General features: G+C 50.7%; 1 protein-coding gene and 1 long non-coding RNA gene across 11 annotated transcripts; one reads left to right on the top strand and one right to left on the bottom strand.

The window, feature by feature from the left end:
- Window positions 1-579: 579 nt before the first annotated feature.
- On the top strand, window positions 580-23,364 carry LOC124970348 (uncharacterized). 4 transcript variants are annotated; one of them, XR_007106108.1, is made up of 4 exons: window positions 580-1,676; window positions 2,280-2,347; window positions 2,425-11,480; window positions 15,982-19,143. It is a non-coding gene; the product is annotated as an uncharacterized LOC124970348 (long non-coding RNA). The 4 variants fall into 4 exon arrangements; XR_007106109.1 differs by having other exon boundaries at window positions 580-2,347; window positions 2,425-4,854; window positions 5,156-11,480; XR_007106110.1 differs by lacking the exon at window positions 15,982-19,143 and adding an exon at window positions 22,953-23,364 and having other exon boundaries at window positions 580-2,347.
- Window positions 3,499-25,608, bottom strand: Anks3 (ankyrin repeat and sterile alpha motif domain containing 3). 7 transcript variants are annotated; one of them, XR_007106105.1, is made up of 17 exons: window positions 23,636-23,697; window positions 22,519-22,690; window positions 20,141-20,339; window positions 19,818-20,017; window positions 18,354-18,435; window positions 15,894-16,029; window positions 11,360-11,518; window positions 10,320-10,457; window positions 9,813-9,919; window positions 9,315-9,491; window positions 8,224-8,348; window positions 6,001-6,142; window positions 5,417-5,589; window positions 4,972-5,057; window positions 4,338-4,421; window positions 3,972-4,110; window positions 3,499-3,871 (listed from the first exon to the last, which is right to left on the bottom strand). XR_007106105.1 is itself a non-coding variant. In XM_047533630.1 (17 exons), exons 2-16 carry the CDS (start codon window positions 22,686-22,688, stop codon window positions 3,984-3,986), a joined length of 2,055 nt encoding a protein of 684 aa, XP_047389586.1. In that variant the 5' UTR covers window positions 22,689-22,690; window positions 25,553-25,608; the 3' UTR covers window positions 3,499-3,871; window positions 3,972-3,983. The 7 variants fall into 7 exon arrangements, 5 of the variants coding, with proteins under 5 accessions (XP_047389586.1, XP_047389584.1, XP_047389587.1 ...); XM_047533630.1 differs by lacking the exon at window positions 23,636-23,697 and adding an exon at window positions 25,553-25,608 and having other exon boundaries at window positions 3,972-4,060; XM_047533628.1 differs by having other exon boundaries at window positions 3,972-4,060.
- Between the last annotated feature and the right edge of the window lie 44 nt (window positions 25,609-25,652).

The following is a 25,652-nucleotide window of genomic DNA, read 5'->3' as shown; positions in this document are numbered from 1 at the left end:
CCTGCCTTGCTTCTCCCTGGGAGGCAGTGGTGACAGGCTGCCATTGCTGGCCCTGGCTGGAGCAAAGGCACACTGCACGGGGAAGGAACCCCAGCCCCAGCTGTGTGAGCTGTTGCTCCAGTCCCTGTCCCCATCCCCGAGTCACGCCCCAGACGCTCACTGGGCACTGCTGTGTGCCAGTCGGTGGGGTGATGGGATGATGTCACATGGGGCCTTAATTTAACCTGGTGGTTAGGGAGGGCTTCTCTCCAGACACACTTAAACTGAGTCCTGAAGGACAAGGAGGAACTGGCCCTGGAAAGTGGCTGGAGTTTGTTTTTTGGTAGTGGGGTTTGAACACAGGGTGCTGCACTACTATCTACACCCCCAGCCCCTTTTAAAATTTTGAGACAGGATCTCGCTAAGTTGCCCAAGCTGGCCTCAAGGTTGTGATCCTCCTGCCTAAGCCTCCCAAGTGGCTGGGATTACAGGCGTGCCCAACTGGTTGGAGTTTTTTGTTTTTTTTTTTTAAATAAGGAACAGTCAGAGAGGGTCATCTTGGTGGTTTTTTGTTGCTGTTGGTTGGGTTTTTATGTCTGTGTTGTGTTTGGTACGGGAACTGAATCCAGGGGTGCTCTACCACTGACCTACACCCCAACCCTCCCCTTTCTGATATTTTTGTTTTAGTCATGGGTGGACACAGTACCTCTGGTGCTGAGGATGGAACCCAAGGCCTCACGCATGCTAGGTGAGCGCTCTACCACTGAGCCCTGACCCCAGCCCTCTCTAAGAATGTGGCGTGCCTTGCTACGTTGCCAAGGCTGCAACACTCCTGCCCCAGCCTTCTGAGTCGCTGGGGTCACAGGTGGGCACCACTGCACCCTGCTGGGAGTAGTCAGTTTTGAGAATAATTAGGTTTTTTAACCCTGTGGATGTAACGTGGACTTGACGGATTGGAGCAGCAGGTGGCTGCCCAGGTGTGTTTGGAGCTGGAGGCCTGTGCTCCCCTGCCCAGGAGTGACCTTCAGCAAGGGGCGTCCAGTGTTCAGGGACCTCACCACATCCAGCCCACAGCTCCTTGGCTAGTACAGAAGCCCTCGTGTTCCTGGTGCACTACTGCCCTGGGGACGCCTGCCCACGGCCCACATAGTCCTGTGGGTAGAGGGTGCTGTCAGCTCAGGTGGGTGGCTGCCTGCAGGGGGCCTCTTGGGATAGAGGGATCACCCTTCACTTGTTGCCCTGTGCTCTTTGGACATAATCATCACTTGGATTTGGGCTTCCCTGTAACCTGTCTGCCCTGTGTGATCCCTGACCAGGTGACGTCCACAGCAGGGGAGATTCCCTTCCTGGGCCCTTATTCCTTCTTATCATGCCACCATAAGACTACCGGGAGTAGTTGCCCATCAGCTCCTGCCAACTGCCCCCTTCTCCTAAGGGTAGCCTTTCCAGGGCCACTGAGTGTGGCTGGACTCTGCAGCTCTTCTGGCTGTGCCCCAGTCCCCTGGGTACTCGTCCTGAGAGTGAGAGTCGGGGTTCCTTCTCCGCAAACCCACGCTCACTCGGGCAGGACACATGGGCCCAAGTGCCCTGCTGGTGGTGAGTGCAGGGCAGCATGTGGGTTCTGGAGGCACCGACACTCCCTTGGAGCCTTTTCCCGATGCTTGAGGCCCCAGGACTCCCTTCAGCACCAGCGCAGGGTAAGTTCTAAAGGCTCCACCCCTGCGGGATACTCGATGGCAGACGGGGGATTCCATCTGTCACCAACTTTGGGGTGCCCTTAGAAAGTCCTGGCCTGCAGGAAACGTGGGGCACTGGGCTGCAAAACCCGCCACCCACCCCCAGGAATTTAAGCCATTTTCTGCCCCAGAGACTGAACCCAGGGCTGCATGGGCACTCTGCTGGGCCCTCGGTCCTTGCGCTCTGGGGAGGTCTCCGGGGTGGGGCAGCATTGGTTCACCACGAGGCGGAGCGCCCTCGTGAGCACTGCCAGGCACCAGCTCCTGTCTGACCTCAATTGCGCAGCATGACGCCTGCGGAGAAGCAGGCAGAGGCCGTGGCTGCAGCCACGAAGGGTAGGTGGCCGCCCTGGAGCAGCTGCTCCCAGCTGCCTCCTGAGGTGTCCCTGTGTCACCTGTCTGTTGCCCATCTGTCCATGGGCCCTGGAACTTCCATGGAAGTTGTCTCCTAGGGAGGCTGCACCCTCCTGGTTCTCTGGGACCAGCAGGCAGCCACCCTCTCAGGTTGGCCAGTAGGGGCCTGTGCCTGGCCTTCCAGCTCAGAATGTTCCTGCCCACCCCAAGGCTCAGACCCCTGTGGGAGCTGCACCACAGGCTGTGGAGGCCTAACCAGCACCTGGCTTTCCAAGGAGGTCAGTGCAGTTGTTGCGGGACCCTTGTGGCAGGGGCAGCCCTTACCTAGGGGACTCACTCCTGTATCCCTTCCCAGAGCCAGCCCCATGGCACGGAGAAGAGCCGGCTCAGGATGGGATGATGTCCTGTGCACTCTGGTGGTGGCTGGATTCACCGTGTTCTCTGGCACGTTACATGCGCTGTGGGGAGGCTTCCGAGCGTCTTGTCTCCTGGCGAGGCTCCGGAGGGTGGCAGGGGCTTGGGGGCCCTGCCTTGTGTGGAACTGTTGAGGGAGGAAGACGTCGGGGCCGGGCTTGGGCCTCCCTAGTGCAGAGCCCTTGAGAAGGTATGGAGGCTGGTCTGAGGATTCTGATTCCCCAGCACTGGGCTCAGGGGCATACTGTCCCCTCGTCCACCAGCCTCTGACCTCTGCAGGCCACCAGTTCGGCTGGTGACTTGTGCTAAGACCTTAGTGTCAGGTCCCTTCCTGACCCTGGTGGCTCCAGCTGCACACTGTCTTAGCCACCCCTTTGACCTCTGCTTTGAAAGGCTGCCTTTCTCCATTCTGAGCACAGTGCAAGCAGCTCCAGGGAGTGGCCTAGAGGCATAGGCTTAGTGTGGGACAGGAAGGCCACCACCAGCAGTAACTAGGGCTCCACACCTGGAAAGACACCAGTACTACGGCTGGAAAACTCCCACAGCCCCTGTCTGGCAGCTTCCATCTCAGAGTGCGTTCAGAGCTTGCCAGGTGTGGGCTAAAGCACTTTGCTACATAAACTGCACCCTGCTCACCTCTACTTCCGGAGGCCTGCACTTGGCTCCCTGAACCCTTCTTTTGGTTCTGGGGATTGAACCTTTGACACTGAGGCACACCCCCAGCCCTTTTTATTTTTGAGACAAGATGTCCAGGCTGGCCTCCAGCTTGGTGACTCCTGCCTCAGCCTCCCGAGTCGCTGGGATTACAGGTATGCGACACTGCACCTGGCTTATGCTTTAGCTTTCCTAGCAGTTTCTTGTAAGCTGAATTCCATGGAACCATGCAGGCTCTTGCCAGAAGGGATGCGGACAGACAGGGACATTCACTGAGGCTAGAGTTCTGGCATGGACTTCCCCTCACTGACCTGATGGTGTGTGGGCTGGTACTGCATATGTGACCAGAACTGAGCCCTTATCAGCTGATGTAAATTTTATTCTCCAACAAATGGCACATTTTCTAGGCATCCTGGTCCTCACCTGGAAGGTCAGACCTTGGTGTGGTGCCTACTTCTGTGGGAACACCGTCTCTCCCCAGGGGCCTGCCTGGTCTGGGCCAGGGCAGCCCATGAGCTCAGGGCCTTACCACCAGATTCTGGGTGAGAAGCCCTTATCCTTTCCTCAGTGCTGGCTTTGCTGACCTGCTGGGGCCGGAGCCCCAATTACACCTCTGTCTGCAGATTGCTCCCTGGGGCCTGATCCTCAGCCCCACCTTGGGCTTGGCCTGCTCGCTGCCCGCTGGTCTTCCCGGCACACAACTTCAGGGTGGATCAATCACCCAACGTCAGATTCTTAAAAAAGAAAAAGGCCCTGGTGAGACGGGAGAGGAAGACAGGTGGGACAGGTACCCTGCACGGATGCGGCCAGAGCAGCCCTGGCTGGCAGACTCACCATCCTTCCTGGCTACGGCTCCCGCCACTTCTTCCCATTGAGCACCTGCAGCTTCTCCAGGCTCTGGGTCACTGAGCACAGTGCTCGTCCTGAGGAGGTGACAGGGCAGTCTGTGCTCTGCAGCAGGGAGGAAGGGGAACTGGGGACACCAGGAATTGACAACCTTAAGCTTCTCTTGCCGAGGCTGAGGCACATGAACTGACAGGGCATGGCCTGCCCCACAGCAGTAATACCCCAGCCACAAGGCCGGCTTTAGGGTGGAGATGCTTAAACCCGCTTTCCCTGGGAAGGGCTCCCTCTGCCTCCCTCCCACCAAAGTCTGGTGCCCAGGTGGGGCGAGGCCTTGCTGCCCTTGTGAAGACTCACCCATCTCATGGACACAGTCTTCCAGGGCTCCTGACAGCTCAGGGAGGCTCATGGCCTGCAGGGATGCATGCCAGCCTTTGGAGTCTGTAATACAGAGGGCTGTGATGTTCCGGGGTGTGTCCCCACAGGCTCTGCGTTTGTTCTGAGCTCTAATGACCAGGAGACCCTCCTTACCCAACTGCTGTTATGAGAGTAATCCCCAAAGGCTGAGGCAGGGGTGCCCTGTGCCTGTCATGTACCTCCCAAATTGGGAGTCCATGAGACTTTTTCGAAAGACCCATGACCTCCCACTTGCTGACTGAAGCACTAATTGCTGGTTGGGAGGTGGGACCAGCTTAGGACCCAGGTGGAGTGCAGAAGTCACTAGAGGGTTTGAACAACCCATTGGCCACAAAGGGGCCTTTCTCAATACTGCACTGACTGCGCCTCCTCCCAACAGGGGATGGGCATCCCCCTCAGCAGTGAGAAAGTTCTCTGGAGAACCGTTTCCAGGACATCAGCATGCTGCGGGACCTAGGTGGGTAAGCTGCTGCTGTGAAAGCCACCGAAAGATTGCAGGATGAACCCCGGTTTGGGGGATTCCTTGCCTACCCCTCTGCCCCACCGTAGAGGCAAGCTGCTGCTGTCTCCTTACCTGCCAGTGGGCAGTCTGGGTCCAGGGTGGTCGCACTATACGGCTGGTCCTGCCTCATTCGGGCTGACAGCTCAGCTTGACAGGCTCTGCCAGACGCAAAACCAGATGCTAGTGAGGCAGAGGCCTCCCCCAAAGCCTCTCTACCCTAACCCCAAGGGTAAGGAGAGCTGTCCTGTCCCCCCAGCTGTTGGCAAGCACCCCAGGAAAGCCACACTGCTGAGCAGGAGAGAAACAGCCCCTCTTGCTACCTGGGTCTACCCTGCTGAAGCCAGAGCCAAAGCAGAACAGGTGGGGACACTAAGTAACCTGGGCCTGAAACCCGCCCCTGGCTTAAAGAATTAGGAAGGGGTGATGGCTGGCACCAACGCCCCCCAAGAGCAAGCTCCTCTGCAGTCTGGCAGACAGATGAAAGGACCTGCCCCAGGGACACTCTGAGCCCACTCACCGCAGCTGCTCCAAGACAAGGCCAGCGCCCTGGGCCAGCGCCCAGGTCTCCTGCAGCTGGGTGTGGATGTCTTTACGGGCACCATCCTGCTCCAACAGGCAGCTCTCCACCACTGCCCGCAACTCCTGCTCCTGGGACACCTGACCACGCATGGCCTCCACCTCCTCGCAGCGCTGCAGGGAGAGAGCTGAGGCTGGAGGGGCGAAGCAAGAGGGAGCAGAGGCCCCTGGGGCTTGGGCAGGGCTTCCCTATGGGGCCTGGGCCTGGGCCTGGGCCTGAGCCTGTCTGCATCTCTGAGCTGCTGGGCATGGCTCCCTTGGTCCCTCCGTTTACAACCCTAGTTTCCTCAGAGCTGCCTGTCCTTTGGTCCTCACCCTTAGTGGCTCTTCTCTCCTTGTGTCCACCTGACCTCCTCCCTTCCACGTCTCCTCGGAACCTCCTGCCTGTGTGGCAGCATCCACTTGTGTGTCTGGTGGCTTCCCCTGGTTGACGCTGGGTCCTGCCCCGCCCCCTGCCCATGCCCAGGGTGCGACCTAGGCACTGCTCGGCCACGCTGGCACACACCCTCTCCCTGCTCCCCCTGCCTTGTGCAGCTGGATGGCGAGCTCCTGCATCTCCGCCTCCAGCCGGTCAGCATAGGCCAGCTCCAGGGCATCGCTTGGGGGGCGGGCACTGCTGTGCCAGCGGGCAATGGCAGAGGTCATCTTCCTTTTGGGCCCAAACAACCTGCAGGGGTCAGAGAAGGATGCACGTCAGCACGTGCTACACTCACACGGACTCCACGAGCCAACCTGCTGCCAAGGCCGTCCCCTAGGGAACTCTTGGCTCTGAAGGATCGCCCTGGGACCCTGGGGCAGAGTACAGAAACAGCTTCCAAAAGTCTCTGCTGCTGGTCCCCCTGTGGATAAGAGTGTCTATCTGCTCATGAAACTCTCAGAAGTGAGCCCAGAGGATTCCAGGTCACCAGCAATCTGTCTCCCCACTCAGACACCTGTACTGGCATAATGTGAGTAGCTGTCTTGGAGCTCTGGAGCTACAGAAGGCCCTGTGCCAAGTGCAGTCAGTTTAAGTTCATCTCCTAGCACAATGGCAATTACCCAGGCCCAGCCTCTTACCCCTGCAGCTAACAGCAACCAGGGTGGGCAGTGCAGATCCTGTCCTCCAAAGATCAGAGACGTGGAGGCCATGGCCATGCTGCAAGCCCTGACCCACAAGCTGGCTAAAGTGACTCCCAAGGGGCTTTAAAGGGTGGTACCTTCTTGTTTTTCTGTTAGTCAGTTAAAACTAGGACATTCAAAAGCAACTTCATGTACAAGAAAAACAAGAAAATCACTACATATACCTACAAGGTGGCACAGGCTCAGAAAAAGCCTGAGAAGCCCACAGCAAAAAAAGTAACAAAAACAGCTAACAAGGAATATTTCCAAAGTTACCACGATATGAGACTCAAATGTCTTGTTTCGAATGACAAAAAAAAAAACACAGGACAAAGACAATAAAAAACCAAGACACCGTCCCTGAATGAAACCTGACATATTCTACTAGACAAAGACTTTTGAACAACTATCTTAAAGATGCTCAGCGGTCTAAGCTAAAAGATGTAGAAGTCAAAACAAAATAAAACTATTAACAGAGAAACTGAAAAAGAGACGAGCAGAAAAGCACAATAACTGCGATAATAAATTCACTGGAGGGATTCAAAGGCAGATTCGAGCAATGGAAATCATTTAATCTGAGAAACAAAAAAGACTGAAGGAAGGTGAAGAGAGGCTGTGAGACACCATCCGGGTGCCCACATTCACACCGCGGGAGTCCCAGGAGAGAGGAAGGCGACAGGAGAGCATCTGAAGAACTAATGGCTGAAACATTCCAAACTTGATCACAGACGCGAGTAAACATCCAAGAAGGTCCGTGTGCTACACCCGGTGACACCAAGACACGCACTCTCAGAAGGCAGATCCTGGAAGCAGCAAAAGTGAAGCAGCTCACCCACCATACATAAGAGATCCTCAATAGAATCACCGTCAGGTGTCTCACCACAAATCCGGAGGCCACCAGGCTGCTATATTTGAAGTGCCAAAGGAGAAAACAGGCAGCCAAGAATCCTTTATCTGAAAAACTCCTTTAAAAGTGAGGGGAAAATTAAGACATTCTGAGATAAGTAAAAGTGGAGGGAAGAAGTAAAAGTGGAGGGACCTTCCTTCAAGGAAGACTCAGGGAGTCCTGCAGGGAAGCCAAGGACACGAGGCAATGCCCGACATGTGAGGATATAAAGAGCTCAAGCAGACAGCCCTGATGCCAGAGTGGACGAGGAACAAGAGCGCTTCACTCACAGGAATGAGGCGCTTCAAGATACAAACTTCACCTGGATGCACAAAGGATGTTTCAAGACAAAAGACCTAAATTATTTGGCTTTTATCTTAAAACATTTCATATCCAAGCTCTTGAAAAATAAGCCCATGCTATAAATTACTACCTCTAGTGGAAATGTGACAATTATTTGTACAATTCTTAATGTTCTGATCATTAGAAAAGTAATAAAACCCTAAATACAAAATAAAAATAATAATAATTACCAAAGCTGGCAGATAACATCCAAGGGCCTTACATATAGGGGTATCATAGGGCCATTGAGGGAGCATAGGGCCATTTGAGCAAGAGGGAAAGAGGACTCTGGAAGCAGAAGTCTAGTGTTGACGGTAGTTCTCTGCCTGCTGGGCTGAGTGCCAGGAAGCAAGATGTAACCTGGTCCCAGAGTGTTTAGCTGAAACAAGGGGTCAGGGTCAGAAGTGGCCCTTAGGACTCACGTGATGCCAATCTCCTTCAGGTCGCTCTCGGTGAGGGTCAGGAAGATGCGGAGGTCCACATCCTGCTCCTCAAACACCTGCAGGTACTTCAGACAGCCAATCTGCTCCAGCAGTGCTGCAAGGTCCTAAAGGGCCAAAGTGACAAGCAGGAGCAGAAGCTGGGGACAGGACCTGTTAGTGCCAGGCAGAACCACGCTCCTCCTTGCCCAACACACTTCCCTCAAGATGCAACCTGGTCTGAATCCAATGAATCCCCAAACTCAGCTCCAGGACAACTTGTCTGTGGGCGGAGTCCCACCCCCTGGCGTGCAGACCCTTGCTCTCGGGGTCTGGGAAGGCTAGGCTGCTCCTTACACAGCCTCCATTCTGCCGTCCTGCATAACACTGCACGTTGGTGTGCCTGACGCATCAGAGGTTTCTGTTCATAGCTCTTCGTTCTTGTTCCTCAGACAGCCTTTGTCAATCTGCTGATTCTTCTGCCTGCTCTAATCTGCTACTGAACTCAGCTAGTGAAATTTTATTTCAGTTGCACTTTTCAACTCCAGAATTTCTATTTTGCAAGTTTCTGTTGCTCTGAATGGAGGACCAAAGTTTCCAAGGTGGTGCTCCACCATTTCCTAAAGACACAGACCTAAAGATCCCACAGGACCATCAACTCTCCAATCAACGTGTGTGTGAGAACTGGAGGTGCACCAGGCCCCGGGGGACTCTGGATGGCGCCAGCAAGGCTGCTGCACAGGGTAATCCCTAGCTTGCTCCACAGGTGGCTGCTGCGCTTTTCATCCTGTCCCGTCCTGCTGCCCCCACTGCACACACATCTTGTCACTGACTTCTGGAAGCAGCTCTGAATCTGTTCCCCAAGGCTGGGGAGGCCAAGTTGATGTGGACGCTACGGGGAGAGAGTGCTCCTTTCCAGTGAAGAGGGGTGAAGAACGCTCCATCTAGGCCGCTGACCGTCAGGGAGGTCATCTGGGGAAAACCCACCAGCACTGTCCTCAACAGAGCCTGGCCTGTCACGTACGGAGAAGTGCCTCTCGGATCACGAAGTGCTGCACTTCTCAGAGCGTATCACCAGATTCACAAGGTCTTACCTGGGGTCCTGTATAGGATGACCTCTCAGCTTGGGGCACAAATCTTGGGGAACAGGAAGCTCCACAAGTCCCAGAGCAGGGAGGCCACTGGATGTCGCCGGTGCTGTAACGATTCTTGGTTTTCACATAACTTTTGGTTTGTCTGCGAACAGAGCTTTTACGGACATGATCCGAATCCTGTAGCAAGAAGTGTGTGTTGGGAGCAACTCCGCCCACGGGCCACAGCAGTGCCCTGCTCCCAGCCCCTCGGGCTTAGCGGTGCTCTCTGGACCTTTGCTGTGGCCTTATAGGACAGGTCAGACCCGAAGCGCTGCCTCGAATGCCCGCTGGCCTCACAGAGGCCTCCTGGGTGTGGAGGGGGCAGGCCAGGCAGTGCCTTTGGAGCACAGCATAGACATGCACTGAACACGTGTCATCAGACTTGCTCATCCCAAATGGACTGTGAGGCACCCCAGGACCCTGAGGGAAGGAAGCAAGATGGGGACAGGGAGACCTCACCTCATTGCTCTCCAAGGAGGCTTCACTGCTGAGCCCCTGGGCTCTCGCCAGGCCCTCACTGCTGCTGCTTCGCACGGCCCCGAGGCTGGCACAGAAAGCAGGTTCCTCTGGTAATGAGAAGACAGGATGCCTGAGAGGCCTCACTGGTGGGGGCGGAGGGAACTCCCCAGAGCCTGACTGAGCTGGGTCAGCCAGCTCTCAAACTCCTGCCACGCTGAGCGCTGCTTCTGTTTCATGCTGTGCATCCTAAGGCACCCCTATAAGGATGGGCAGATACTCGTCTTTTTTGTGCACTGATAAATCCCAAGCACCTAGAACAGCGCCAACTAAACACGTCTCCCCGCTGGAGAATGGCTGTGAGGGCATTCTAGCACCAGACTACATGGGGACTCTGTTCCAGAAGCTCCTCCTCACCTGCCCCAGAGCAGACTCTGGTTCTCATAAGAACCAGGGCCATCTATATCTCATTCTCAAGGGGAGCCCAGCAGGATGGGTAGGGAGGTGTACCCCGGCTGCTGCTGCTGCTGCTTTCCACGTCCCGCTCATTGATGGGGGAGGTAACGTCCCGGTAGCAGAGGCCCTCGCCTTGCAGGGGGTTCTCGTCGCTGCTGGTGAAGGTCATGTAGCCCCGTGGCGGCACCTGCTCTGTGTACAGACGGGGCAACAAACCCACATGAGTGCAAGAGTGAAGACAGGCCCCTGTGCCAGAGGCATCGCCTCAGTGGTTCTCAGGGTCAGGGACCAGGATTCAGGCGGCAGGAGGGGACCTGTGGCCCTGGCTGTGGCTGTCATCTGTGGTTTGCGGTGAGGAAAGAGGCTATGTGGAGTGGACCCAGTGGCCAGAGCCTCTACTGTGCCCTCACTGCTGCTTTCTCAAGGGGAACAGTGAGAAAAGCCTCACCAGTAGGCATCCCTACTAGCTGGGAACACCCAATAACGTCCTCAGACCCACACGCAGCCCCTGCACCACGTGGTGTCCCCTGCGGCTTCTTTAAACATGGGCATTTAGAAGCCATCAGTTCCCCTGAGTCAGTCAAGTCCAGTTAAAAGGATACCTGGCTGAAAAAAGGAGAAAAAAGACCCTCGGCTAAGAACTAACAGCAGTGATGCAAACCAGGACCCTGGAGCACACAGGTCCACTGGGCGGCATGAGCACATCTCTCAAAAACAGGATCCAACCTCAAGATGGAGCACAGCAGTCTTCGCTGGCCAGGAGGCAAATTCACCTCCAGCCAGGGGATGTAGGCAGTCAGGGAAGGCTCTTTACACTGTCCCTCCACTGTGGACACACTCAGTGACTGAAATGGGAACTTAGCTTCACTTCCACAGTAAAAGAAAAAGTTCTAGTTTTACCCAATGAAAAGGAGATGAACCTGAACCCAAGAGCTAACCAGTGACCCACATCCTCATCACTGGGAGCAATTCTGAATCTCTCTGAGCATCACCCACAGCAGCCTGAGGTCAGAGTTTAAGAGCTGTCCCATCCCTGTCAAGACAGAGGCCAGAGAAGCAACACCAAGAGTCCTCTGGAAGCGTGGACTGCTCACCACAGCGGGGCTGCGGGGCCTCGCCTCCTCGTCCAGCTGCTGTGATCCTGGCCAGGGCTCGCGGGCCCTCGTGGATGCTGAGGCCCTTCTTGCGACAGGGCCTCTGTCTCTGAGCAACAGGGTAAGTCTCATCTGAGGAGCTCAGATCTTCATATTTTTCTGTAGGTCAAACACAAAGTTAAGACAATGTGTTTCAATGATGGACTGATTTACTAATCTTTACAGTAGAATGGAAAAAACAATCACAACTAGTATTCCCACATAAAGAAGGGAAGTGTGTTCGCCAGGACGTGACTAGTGACAAATGCCACACTACCCAGTCCACTGCCTGGGCCACAAGCCGCTGAAAGGTCAGCTTTGACAGGGGAGTTGAATTCTCACTCCTCTCTTTGAGTTTGCAAGATTTTTCATAACAAGTCTATATATTGTTTGTTTGTAAATACAAATTTTGAGGGTCTAGAGGGTAGTCCTCAGTGGTGAAGAGTCTGCTCAGCATGTAAGAGGCCCTGGGTTCAGTCCCCAGTATTTCAAAAAAGAACAAAATTTCATTCTAAGTTGAAGGGATAAGTAAATACATTTCTTCATAAAAATATAGTTAACATCAGACACAACTTCTTAAGCGATTTTCCACCTGAATGATTTCCTAGAAGCCAACACACCCTTTTGAGCTTTAGGAGCTCAACATGCCCATAGCCTTTACAATTTCATAGCTTTTTGTAATTTTTCATGTTGATCATATATCTTACAACCCAGTCCTTGATCATGTATCTTTAACACAAAATTTGGGGATTTATTTGTATAGGGCTCCCATTGATTCTATTTTTTTTTTTTTTTTTGGTACCAAAGATTGAACTCAGGGGTGCTTAACCACTAAGCCACATCCTGAGCCTGTTTTTTACTTTTTATTCAGAGACAGGGTCTTGCTAAATGGCTTAGGGCCTCACTAAGTTGCTGAGGCTGTCCTTGAACTTGTGATCCTCCTGCCTCAGCTTCCCAAACCACTGGGATTACAGGCATGCACCACCGCATTCAGCTTGATTCTCCTTTTAAGAGACAACTGAGGCATGAGGCATGTAAAGGAGGAACTGGCAAGATAATTTGAGTTGGTAAATGGGTGGAGACACACATTGCCATTTCATTCCCTATGAGCTCGTATTTACTATAAATACATATATTATAGTCTACTATAAATAGCATTTACTCTAAATGATCCTGAGCCAGAAAGGTAGCTGGCTGTGTGCCTGGCTCTGGGAGGTAGGTGGACCAGTTTGCTCAGATGTGAACTGCCAGCATCAGTCAGTCACACAGCCAAGGACCCAACCATGGGCCAGGGACCATGGAGGTCACTCTTTCCTGTATATGCAAAGACCTACACTGTGAGGAGAATATGGTTCCATCTGAGCAGATGAAGGAAGTTATGTAAAAACAAACAAGGGGGAGGTAAGTCAGGTAAAGGCAGCTATAGGAAATGGAGCATCCCACACATTCTCAGAATGGTTCAAAATAAATGAAAGGCAAGCAGAGAGCAGGCCAATGGAAAAAAAGAAGCCAGGTGAAAAATCATTCCATCAAATAAAATGTGGTGCACGCCTGTAATCTCAGCTACTTAGGAGACTAAGGCAGGAGGACCGCAAGTTAAAGACCAGTCTGGGCAACTTACTAAGACCCCGTGTCAAAATAAAAATAAAAAAGGGTTAAGGAGGGCTGGGGAGATAGCTCAGCTGGTAGAGTGCTTGCCTTGCAAGCACAAGGCCCTGAGTTCGATCCCCAGTACCGCAAAAAAAAAAAAAAAAAAAAAAAAAAAAAAGGGGGGGGGGCTAAGGATATGCCTCAATGGCTAAGCAACCCTGGGTTCAATACCCAGTACCAAAAAATATTGAAAAATAAATAAAAAGGTTGTGAAAATATCTCAGTGGTAGAATATCCCTGGGTTCAATCCTCAGTACAAAAAACAAAAAGGGGGGGGTGAATTTTTCACCAAGTGGGATTTATACAAATATTAAGAGAGCTACAAAGAAAATTCATAATCATCTCCACAGATATAGGTAAAGGTCCTCTACAGTCAGACACAGTAGTGCACACCTATAATCCCAGCAACTCAGGAGTCTGGGGCAGCAGATCACAAGTTCCAGGGCAGCCTCAGCAATTTAAGTGAGATCCTATCTCAAATTTAAAAATTTTAAAAAGGACTGGGAATGTAGCTCAATGATCAAGACCCCTGGGTTTAATCCCCAGCACCCCAAAATAAAAAACAAGAAAAGAATAAGTCCTTGACAAAATGCAGATAATCCTATTTTAAAAAACAAACAAAAAACCTGACACATACAGGAATGGAGGGAGACTTTTCTAACACGATAGTGAGCCTCTTAACGTGGCATTTCTACCTGCACCAAGACCAAGGGAAGGACATGCACTAGCTCTGTCATGCTTGAACACCACACAAGAGGTGTCAACAATTAAGCCACAGAACTCAGGCACTGGAATCAGCAGAGAATCATCTCAATTTGTAGACTGTACTGTAGTAAACTTGGGAAGTCCCAGACAATCAATATTAAAATTAATTTGAATAGTAAAAGAATTCAGGAAGGACAAAGTCCAAAATTAGCATAGAGACAACAACTGCCTTCATACACACTGACAATAAGCAGTTAAGAGTACAATGGTAAAGAAAACCCCGGTTACAACCGCAGCAAAGACAATCAAATACTTCAGAATAAACACAGCAAAATGTATATGAAGAAAAAGTTAAAACCCTCCTGAAAGTCCAAAAAGTACAAGAGAACAAAACACATTCCTTTTACTCTGGATGGGATAATGTGACCACATAAAGATAAAGTAAATTTACAAATTTATTATCGTCCCAGTAAAAATAGTGCTTTTCAAGGAGTTAGATAAGTTGACACTCAAGTCCATATAGGGGAACAGAATACTAAGTAGCTGGAGAAACACTGAAAGGGTGAGCTCTGAGGGGAGTCTCTACTCCAGAGAGAAGCCAGCTACGAAAGGCCTCTGGTCAAACAGCATGGCCTGGGGCACAAATAAGAGACCAGTGGAGCAGAGCAGGACACAGATAAAATGGAGATTTAGGAGATGACAAAGAAGGCGTCTCCAACCACTAGATCAAAGCTGGACTTTTACATAAAAGATACTGGGGCAACTCGGAAGAAGAAAATTCTGGACAGGGTGGTGCACACCTATAATCCCAGCTACCTGAGAGGTGAAGGCAAGAGGATCAAAAAGTTCAAGGACAGTTTGGACTACTTAGCAAGATCCTATCTCAAAACAAAAATTTTACAAAAGGGCTGGATATGTAGCTCAGTGATAGAGCTTCCCTGGGTTCAATTCCCAGTAAAAAGGAAAAAAAAAAGAATATTAGATCCATGCCTCACCACCTGTGAGAAAAAAGTATGAATGGATCAGAGATCTAAATGTAAAAAGAGAAACCACAGGGTGGCAATGTGTTCCAGTGGACAAGCCATTTCCAGCACTTTGAGCGGCCCTGGGTTTGACACCCAGTGCCAGACACACACAGACACAAAACCAAAAAACCTCTACACCATACAAGTACAAGCAGTAACCTGGGTCCCTGGGCATTTTCCCCGTGGTACTGGGGATCAAGCCCGTGGGCACTCCACCACTGCACTATATCCCCAGCCCTTTTTAGTTTTTATTTTGAGACAGGGTCTAAGCTTGCTAATTGCTGAGGCTGGCCTTGAGATCATGATCCTCCTGCCTCAGCCTCTGGAGTCACTGGAATTACAAGCACCACCACTGTGCCCAGCTCATGGGTGATATTTGTACAACCAGGGACTAGGGAGATTTTGTCTTTGCAATACTGAGGGTTGGACCCCAAGGTGCTTTACAATGAGCTATAACCCTAGTCCTCCTTTTGGTTTTTGATTTTGGACAGGGTATTGCTAGGTTGCCTGGGTTGGCCTTGAATGTTTGATCCCTATGTCTCGGCTTCCTGAGTAGCTGAGATTAGAGATGTGCATAACTATGCTGGGCTGGGAAAGATTTTCTATGATTCAAAATCCAGAGGTGAGCTGGGGATACAGCTCAGTTGGTAGAGTGCTGCTTACCTCGAATGTATAAGGCCCTGGGTGTTCGATCCCCAGCACCACCCGGCAAAAAAAAAAAATTCAGAGGCAATAAAGGTAAATACTTTTGGCTATACAAAATCAGGACTGGGGATATGGTTCCATGATAGAGCTAATATGTTCAAGGCCCTGAGTTTGATCCCCAGCTCCACAAAAATATAAATCAAAAAAAAAAAAAAAAAAAAAAAAAAACCAGAAAAGAAACCACTGTGAGACTCCCCTCCTACCCCTCTTCCCAGGGGGCTCCACACTCCCTGGGCTATGCACATTTTCTGGCCGGCAGGGACCACTCTTCACATTAATTGACCATCTCTCTCTCTCCTTAGAGCAAGAGCTGAGAGGGCCTCCCAGAAGGGAAGGTAGTTGCCCTCTTCTGAAAGCCCCTAACAGCCAGAGACCCAGAATGTATAAAGCAGAGCAGTAAATGCAGGTACCTGGGCTCCGGTAGAGATTCTTAGGCAGAGCAGGTGAGTGAGTGTCTATCAAGGCCACGATCTTCATGTGTCCATACTGTTTGGCCAGCATCCGGGCTGTGGCTCCACTATGATCTCTTGTGTCCACTCTGACTCCCTGTGAAGGCCGATGAAGGAGAGTCAGGAAGCCCCCCTCAGAGTCCCTGCGCTCCCTGTGCTGCTGGAGGATGAGAAGACAAGGTCTGCAGGCTCTGGATCACTCCCAAGTGGGAGAGACACCACACAACAGGGGGAAGGAGATGCACTTGACCAACTGTTCCAAGTTTTGCTCTCACTCTCTTCTTAACCACAAGAGAGAGGCTTTGTGGTCATGTCACCAGGAGTAGTCACCAAGCCACCTCACAGCTGCAGTGACTCTCCCCTGCCAGGTTTATAATCTTGCTTGGCAGATGCAGAATGGAGAGGGGCTGTGGCACTTCAGGGGGGAAGCGGAAGGGAGAGGCTGGCAGCCACCACACAGAGGACCCCACCTCCACCCTCTGCGCCCAGCTGAATCTGGCTCGCTCCACTTCTTACGCAGAGATGCTGGTTCACGAGACAAGCAGCCTTTTAGAGAGGTCTCAGAACAAGGCACCACCCTCTGAAACCGAACTTCACACCTCGCATCCAAGCTCTAAAATGTACTTAAAGTCTTCAGCACAGAGTTCACCTGTGTGACTCTATCCTAAGGACCCCAAATACAGAGTTTGTGCTCAGCACAAAAAGCTGTGTGACGGGAGCCGCAGGTGAGAATGCCCGACACTGCCCTCAGTGGAGACAGTCCCTCACAGCTGGTCCAGCCACGGTCAGCAAGAATCAGGCCAGGAAACCACATGAGCAGCACAACCATAGAGACACGCAATGCCAGGGCAAGAAAGCATCACCAGGAGGAAATAGGCGGAAGAAAACATTAGCCGTTTTTAAAGCAGGAAGATGATGAGGATTGTTCTAATCTTCCTAATTCTCTATTTTCTAAATGAACTACATAAGCTTGTTTACTTTTTAAATTGGGAAAGTCCAGTACATTTTCTACTTTAAAAGCTTGTCAAGAGAGGTGTGGTGGCACACACCTATAATCCTAGCTACTCAGGAGACTGAGGCAGGAGGATCTCCAGTTTGAGGCAAGCCTAGGCAACGCAGTGAGACCCTGTCTCAAAATAACACCCAAAGCTTCAGTCATACAGTCTCATCTGATGTTGGCAAGCTGAACACCAAAGTTCTGGAGGGCAAATGAACAGGAGGAATTTAGAACATCAGAAGTCTGCAACCCATGACCCAGCGATTCCACTTCTAGAATTCAACCTAAGGGAATAAATAAGGACACACACTAAAATTTAGGATTTTCACTGCAACGTTTAGCATGAGAACCAGAAAGAACATACAGAAGTCAGTGAGTTGAATCAGAGTAAATAACAGAGCACCTCCTGTCCATTCCCAGGAAGTGGGGTGTGCAGCGACATGGACAGATATGCACAAAACATCACTGAGAGAAAACAAGCAGATGACAAAACATCAGGGTTTCCACTTCTGGACTACTGTGAATAACACTGCTCTGGGCACTCCTGTCTGAGTTTCTGGAATAAGCTTCCCTATGGACACAGGTCTTCAAGTCTCTTGGGTATGTGCCTGGGGGAGGAACTGGCCCGGCCTTGGTTGACTCTGGGTGTAACTGTTAAGAGAAACTGCCAGCCTGCTTTCCAGAGACGGACTCAGCAGCCTCTGGGAGTCCCCATTTCCTGCGACTGACCTCTTCATCACAGACTCTTACAGGGTTAGTTGACATCTCCCTGAGGACTACTATGTCAAGCATTTTTTTCATGTGCTTATTAGTCATTTGCATATCTTCTTTGGAGAAATGTCAATTCAGATTCTTTGCCCATCTTTTAACTGTCCTTTGTTTTTCTTTTTTTCTTTTTTTGCTTGCTGGAGACCAATCATAGGGCCTTCCCCATGCTAAGCAACTGTTCTACCACTAAGACCTAATTTGTTTTTTTATTAGGACCTATTAAATTTAAAATGTGAGGCCAAGTGTGGTGGCATATGCCTGTAAGTGACTGGAAGCTGAGGCAGGAGGATAGCCTACAGATGTAGCTCAGGGGTACAGTGTCCCCCCAACTCCCATCCCATCACCAGTACCAAAAAAAAAAGTTCCAAGTGCTAATGAGTGCTACTCCCTCTTTTAAACATTTCCCCACAATATGTAAAGATCATTTTCAAAATCATTACAGGAATAGGAGTTGCTTTTAACTCACCACTGTACCCCTAATGCCCAAGGCTCCATTCAACACTTGGCATCGATGGATGTTCAAAGAAAATGAATTAACTAAATAAATGAAGAACAGTTATTTCTGTGTAAAAGAAAATTCTGTTGTAATTTATATTTCAGTGATGATTCCTCATTTGCTGTCACAAAATTATAAGCTAATAAACTGGATCACTTACATGGTTCAGAAAATACTGCACGATTATCTCATGGCCAGCAGCAGCTGCTTCCATCAAAGGAGTAAATCCATAAACTGGCTCCCTACAAGATGGGCCATAGGCAGGTGATTAGCAGAGAGAAGTTCTCCATGCAAAAGCTCCCCTGCCGAAGACAAAAGCAAGCCAAGACCCAACTGTAGACACAGTGGGTGTGTGTTCCCACTCAAGTGGCACACAGGCACTGTCTCAAGAGATGGCTAGCTACGATGGGGCACGCCTGTGAGCCCGCAATTCACGGGGCTGGTGCAGAGGATCACAAGTTCAAAGCCAGTTTCAGCAACTCAGCGTGGCACTAAGCAACATGGTGAGACCCTGTCTCTAAATAAATATAAAAAGAGCCGGGGATGAGTCTTAATAGTAAGGTACCCACCCCCCAAAGAAACTAACAAGGTGAGATTAAAGTGAACGTGACGCATGAGTTTCATTAACTCCCCTGGATCCACTGCCTCTCATCCTCCCTCCTCTAAAGCTGTTCTCACCTACTTCTCCTACACTCCCACTTTAATCATGGTCAACAAGCAGCTCCTGCTCTTTACCCCCCAGAAAGCTGTCTCCCTCTTATCTACCCGAATCCCAACTTCTGAATGTGACATCCTCACAAAATGCTCAAGGCCCTCGCCTGCCCTTCCGTGCTTAGGACCCACTGGCAGCTTATTTTGTGTCGTCATTGTTATCCTACATTTCCTGCTGGTCTAGAAGCCAGGATCCATGCTAAATGCTGCTTCTCATCCGTTCTAAAATACACATTTTTTTTCACTCTTTAACATAAATCTCTGAAGTCAGATGGTCTTAAAATCAACTAGCAAGTTGAATTTTAGCACATTTTTTTTTTATTTCTTAGAGTCATTAGACATCAAGGTCTGTCTTAGAATGGAATCAGTCAGAGGGCCGTGCACAGCATCAGGGGAAGGCTGGGTCCTCCCTTCTCAGCCTCCTGTGCTGCTGGGATCACAGGCATGCGAGGCCAAGAATCAGCATTTAATGTGCAATTTAAATGCCATTCACAGCTGGACTTGGTGGCACACACCTGTCATCTCAGACACTTAGGAGGCTGAGGCAAGAGGACTGCCAAGTTCAAGGTCAGCTTAAGCAACTTAGTGCAAACCTGTCTCAAAATATTAAAAGGGCTAGGGTGTAACTCAGTGGCAGAGTGCTTGCCGAGCATGCACAAGACCCAGGGTTCAATCCCCTATACCACAAAAAATAGAAAATGAAAAAGTCAGGAGCCTAGAAAGATGCACCAAAATGTCCCCTGATAAATAAGTGTAAGGTCCCACACCTGGATAGGCCTGCTCATTCTGCCCCTTCATCTTAACCTCTCATACCTCTCAACCCTGATGTCTGGTTAGCTGCCTCTATGGCTGCCCTCCTTAGAGTCAGAGGAGACCAGCACACTCCTGGGTTCAGTTAAGACGCTGCAATCACCTTATGTTGGCGTTTGCTCCGTTATCCAGGAGGAACTTAACCATCTGCTGGTGCCCGGCACTGGTGCAGTGGAAGAGCGCAGTCCAGCCATGAATGTCTTTCATCTCCAGCTCTGCACCTTGCTTCGAGAGAACAGAGTGCAGGTTATGGCCCATTTCCCTGTGTGGGTGGGCGGACAGCAGCGCCCTCCAGGCTGTCAGCTGAAAGAATTGAAAGTGATTACACACGCGTGCACGCACACCGTGGCCTGCAGTGCCTCATGTCCTGCCAGGGCGGCCAGGGAGCCCCTCGGGTTTCTGGGCCTTTGCCCCCTCGTAGCTCACCTGGAGGAGAAAGTAGGCGATGCTCTCGTTGCCACAGCTGGAGGCCAGCATCAGTGGAGTCTGCCCTTCTGGGGTCGGCACATTCACACTCACCCCTGCCTCGAGCAGCAGGTGCACGATGGTATCGTGTCCAATGTAGGAGGCATACATCAGCGGGGTCCAGCCACCACCGTTCTTCTCATTCAAATCTAACTCTCCCCTAAACAAACGCAAGATACGCTAGACACGCCCAGTCGTCTCACATCTGAGGTTCACCAGAGCCAAAGGCCAGGCCAGGCCAGGCGAGGCAGGATGAGCTGACGTTCCAGAAGCAAACATCCTCTGCCCCCAGACATCGGGGATCAGGGTTGGGGAAGACAGGCAGGGAAATGTTTCCCATTGCTTGTACGCCCGCCTCTACAAAGTCCTCAGCAACTCTCTTCCTTCTCTAATTTCATATTCTCACCTACCCCTCCTCTTAGCCCAAGACCAACAACTACCTTCTTTCATACCCTCAACTAGACTGAGAGTAGGTACTTAGCCAAGGGACATTCACCAAGGTCTAGAGTCATTTTTGGATATCATGACTGGGGAAGGAGCTATTGGTATGTAGAAGGTGGAGGCCAGGAGGCTGCTAACACCCCACAGCATACAGGAAACTCTAGGCAAGGACAAGAGGCCTGGTTTGTCAATACAGCTGAGGCTGAGACACCCTGACCACCTACCACCAAATTAATAACCAGTCTGTTAGTGCACAGCTGGATGCAGAGGGGCTTTGAGGACAAAGGGACTAAAACAACAAGGAAGAACCACTGACTTTGTCACTTCAACCTACAGAAACATTTGTGAAAAATCTGTGACCAGAAAATCCTATTTTTCTCACTGATTTCCACTAACATTCTGAAAATGCATTTTCCCATGAGAGAATGGGGAATGGGAGTCACACCTTAAGATATCATCTGCCCCCAGGAGCAAGGTGTACTGTCAACACCCCATGGGCCTTTCCCTTCCACAACTCACTGTTTCTTTTTGAGGTGCTACCAATGGAACCCTGAGCCTTGAACATGCTAAGAAAGCCTCCACCTCTCAACTACATCCCAGCGCCCCACTTTTAATTTTTTGGGAAAGGGTGTTGCCAAGTTGCTCCAGCTGTACTATAACTTGCAAACCTCCTGCCTCAACTCCTGAACAGCTGAGAGAACAGGTGTGCACCACCGCACCCAGCCTCTTCCACAATTCTTGCCTCCAGTGGCACGAACAACTAATAATCGTCCACGTGATGTGTGATCCACACACTAAGCTGCACGAGGTGATTACTTACCACTTGCTAGCATCACCTACTGACTGAGGGACATGTGCCCAGCAGCCATTCTGGAGGGTTCTGATTGCAGGAATGCAGTGGCAGCCCTGCAGAGAGTCCTGTGGAGCTGCTTTGGGGCCAGACTGCAGGGGCCTGTCCATCCAAACACTGCTTCCCTTTGTAAGGGGCAATTCCATGGCAAAGGATGAAGCTGCTCCTGCAAAGCATCTCATTCCTCCCCTTTGGCCCCTGTGCTCCCTCCGATGCCCACTGCCTACAGGCCCCAGCTGGGGCATTTGATGAGTAAGCCTCCCTCTCAGCTCATGTGAAGTACACCAGCACACCTCTTTTTTGGGCTTTGCTTTTTAACAGAACACCCAAAGATGTAAGTGCTCAAGATTTCAACAGGGGTCTTTGTGACCCTGCAAGGGGACCTGCAAACTGCACACCCAACCACCTATGGCTAAGGTCACTTGGTAAAGGAGTACTACAAATCCTTTGGCCACTAATTTCTGAGTGATGGCTATGACTCAGGAGCAGAAGACCTGGGGCTGCAAAAGACTTTGCTGACTCAACAGGAATTGGAAAAGACATGGGAATTATGGATAGACATCACTTCACCAAACTACCAACAGTGAAATGGCCACAGTCAGTATGAAGTATGGTGGAACCTAAGGGAGTAAACCCTTTCCCAAAAATTACCTTAAGAATCACACTGTGCCACAATCAAGACACAGCCATGGGCCTTGTCATGGGCTTTCTGTGTTACTAGTGTGAAATATCTGTATGTAGTGAGGTCAGGCTGTCCTCAAAGGGGAGCCAAAAGCCTGGCCTCTCTCCTCTTTTGTGCAGAAGGGGAGAGGAGGGACCCATGGATTAAAATAGGGAAAGAAGGCCAAAGGATATTGCTTTCCATCTTTATTTTTCTTTTGTTAATTGGGCATTTCTGCAGTCAGTGAAAACCCTAAGATTACTCTGGTTCAGGTAAACTATAAATTAAGAGGTCTACACGACACGTGAGGCCTCACCTTGAGGGATCTGACACCACTGGGATGCTACTCAGAATATGAGGCAAAGGGACACTCCCGAGACCTCTTACCGCTGCACACACTCCTTCACCACCTCATACTGGCCAATAGAGGCAGCTGTGTGAAGATCCAAGGGGACATCCAGCTCCTCCTGGCTGACCTGTGTGCCCAGCCCATGCCACATGGACAAGCTGCGGTTCAGGAGCTCCGGCTCGCTGGCTTCATCACTGAGTTCAGACATGGCTGTGGAGGGAGACCCAGGGGTTAGGTCTTTCTGGTTATTACAAAAAAATGAAACAGCTGGTCTTACTTCTACCTGCAGCAGGCCGCCACATCTCACCTGGACTGATACCTACAGCCCAGGCAACCACCCCCAGGACTTAATTTTCTTTTATTAAACAGCAGTTCCAACATGCTGACACTGGTGAGCCTGCTGACAGACTGAAAACGAGGAGTATCTATGGCAAATCATTAACTGTGGTGTATTTTCTCTTTTAATTCACAGGTCTCAGACTCTAAAAGGAATTCTCCAGTATGCTCCAGAAAGCCTGACAATCTCTTGGATGGGTTATTTAAAAAAAAAAAAAAAGTAGCTGGGTCATTTGACCCAATCAGCTCCTGGGAGTGATGGGAAAGAAGTGTGGATTTGGAGTCACAGCAAAATTTAGCTCTGTACATAGCATCTCCAGTCCCTAATTTCTGTCTCATGTCCTTTGACAGGACATGTCAAAGAACTGCTATTAAAATCACATGGAAGGGCTGGGGATATAGCTCAGTTGGTAGAGTGCTTGCCTTGCAAGTACAAGGCCCTGGGTTCAATCCCCAGCACCACAAAAAAAAAATCATATGGAAGAATGTCTGGCACATCCATACAATGGAATGCTCACAGGGAACCAATAGCTGACACACAGATCTCAGGGGCATCACATTTAATGGAAGAAGCAGCTCCAAAGGCTGCCTACTATGTGATCCATTTACAAGACCTTCTGGATAAGACAAAACTGAATGAATGGAGGTCAAATCGGGTGGTACCAAAAGTAAAGGGCAGAGGGACCCCAAAGAGGCAGCAAGAAGGAATGTGGGGGACAATGGACCTGTTTTGTACCTTGACTGTGGTGGTGGATGTATGATTCTATGTATTTACCAAAACTCTGGACTGGAGTTGTGGTTCCGTGGTACAGCACTTGCCTTGCATGCGTGAGGCACTGGATTCGATCCTCAGCACCACATATTAAAAAACATCCATTGACAACTAAAAAAAAAAAAAAAAAAAAAAAAACCTCACAGACTTGAAGACCAAATTTTAAGTATAAATTTAAAAAATAAAATAAAAAAGCACCTATCACAGAAACTGGGATGTGAATGGAGTGCTCAACAAATGTCAATCATTCAGGAATTTACCTATGTGTTTCTGAAAGTGGGAGAGAGAAGGGGACAGGCTGGTAACTGACAGGATGACACTTTTCCTGAGATGGAATACCACCAGTAACAGAATGCCAGAATGAGAGTCTGTGATGAGGAATGAGTTTTTTATTCTGGGAATCCTACTCACACCAAAGCCAAGCCATTAGCTTCCTGGTAAAGTTCTTAGGTCCAGAGTTACAGGAAGCAAGTGCAGAAAAGGGAGAGAAGGATGAAAGTTGGTCATATCACCTTCAGATGTCCAGGTACAATGGTGGTTCACAGAAGCCATTAGGACCTCAGTTTCTACTGAAGAATACTCCCAAGCATCCTAGCCTTCTTTCAAGAATTGGTGACAAACAACAAACAAGCCACCAAGCTGGGGTACGAAGACCCTGCATGCCCCTGACAAGAGCATATGCAAAGGTGATGGGGCAGTGAGTCTTGATTCCTGGAACCACCACCTCCTCACATCAGCCACCATGAAATCATGCAGGCCCCTCACTTGGGAAGTAAGAATCCTGATCCTGAACAGACTAGTCCACAGAGCCTGGATAAGAATCCACAAAAGCTGAGTGCTAGCTCAAGGCCCATTCTAATAGATCCCACCAGCCTTCTTTGCAGGTTTTCTTCAAAAGCTTCCTCCAGGCTGGGGGCCATTCTCTCCCTATTGGACACTTACATCTGACACCCCCAAAGTGCAGAACACTGACAATGATTAAAAAGCAAGGCCTCCAGGAGCCTATGCAGAATTCACAAGCCATGGAACTACAAATTTATGATTTAACACGCTACCACATAACCAACGCTCCGCAATGCTGACACATCCTAGTAAATATCTGTAGGCAGCTAAAAGTCTTCTGCACTTCAATTCCAAAACTTCAGGAAGTAGCACTGGGGATGAACCTCTTTTGCAGTGCTGGGGATCAAACCACTCAAGGCCTCTAGCACGCATTCTACCACTGAGCTACATCCCTAGTCCCCAAAACCTCTTAATCTTCACCCTCCCTTTCTTTTTCTTCCTCTTCTTCTTCTTTTTTTTGTCTGAGATGGGTCTCCCAGACTGGTCTTGAACTCCTGAGCTGCTCAAGCAGATGATCCCCTCCTCTGGAACTTCAGAGGAGCCAGGGCTACAGGTGCGCACCACGCTGGCTTTCACTCTCATTCCGCCTGTCCATTTTGTAAAATATTTAAATCTGTTACTTTTTTTTCCCCAGTTGCAGATGGATACAATAGCTTTTTTACTTTATGTTTCTGTGGTGCTGAGGATCAAACCCAGTGCCTCACGTGTGATGGGCAGGCGCTCTACCACTAAGTACAACCCTCGTCCACATCTGTTGCTTTTATTATTATTTTGTTTACCTTGTGCTGAGGATCGAACCCAGTGCCTCATGGGTGCTAGGCAGGCACTCTACCCTCGAGCCACAACCCCAGCCGCGCATTACTTTTAAAATAAGGAATTTTAAACAAAACCCCCGATGCCGGGGCTGCCACGCCCACGGGAAGAAGTCCGTCCAGGCTCCCAGGGGCCACCCGGCGACCGCGCGCGCCCGCGCCCCTGGCGTGGCTCCACGCTTCCCGCAGGCGCGTGAGCGCTGCCGCCCCGCGCGGTGCCGTCCCACTCCGGGCCTCAGAGCGAGGCCCCGCGCCACCAAGGCCCGCCCGAGCGCGGGCCCCGACACCGCCGTGCGCCGCGGAGCCTACCTGCGCCGGCCCAGCCGCTCCCTGCGGAACACCGCCCTGCGCCCGGCCCGCCCCGGAAGTAGTTGCGGCCGTGCTTGGAGCGCGCGGAGACGCCCCGAGC

The sequence above is a fragment of the Sciurus carolinensis genome, chromosome 18 (genome assembly GCF_902686445.1).
Source record: "Sciurus carolinensis chromosome 18, mSciCar1.2, whole genome shotgun sequence".
NCBI classification, from domain to species: Eukaryota; Metazoa; Chordata; class Mammalia; order Rodentia; family Sciuridae; genus Sciurus; species Sciurus carolinensis.
The sequence above is the reverse complement of the archived record's forward strand: the minus strand, read 5'-3'. Positions and strand labels throughout refer to the sequence as shown.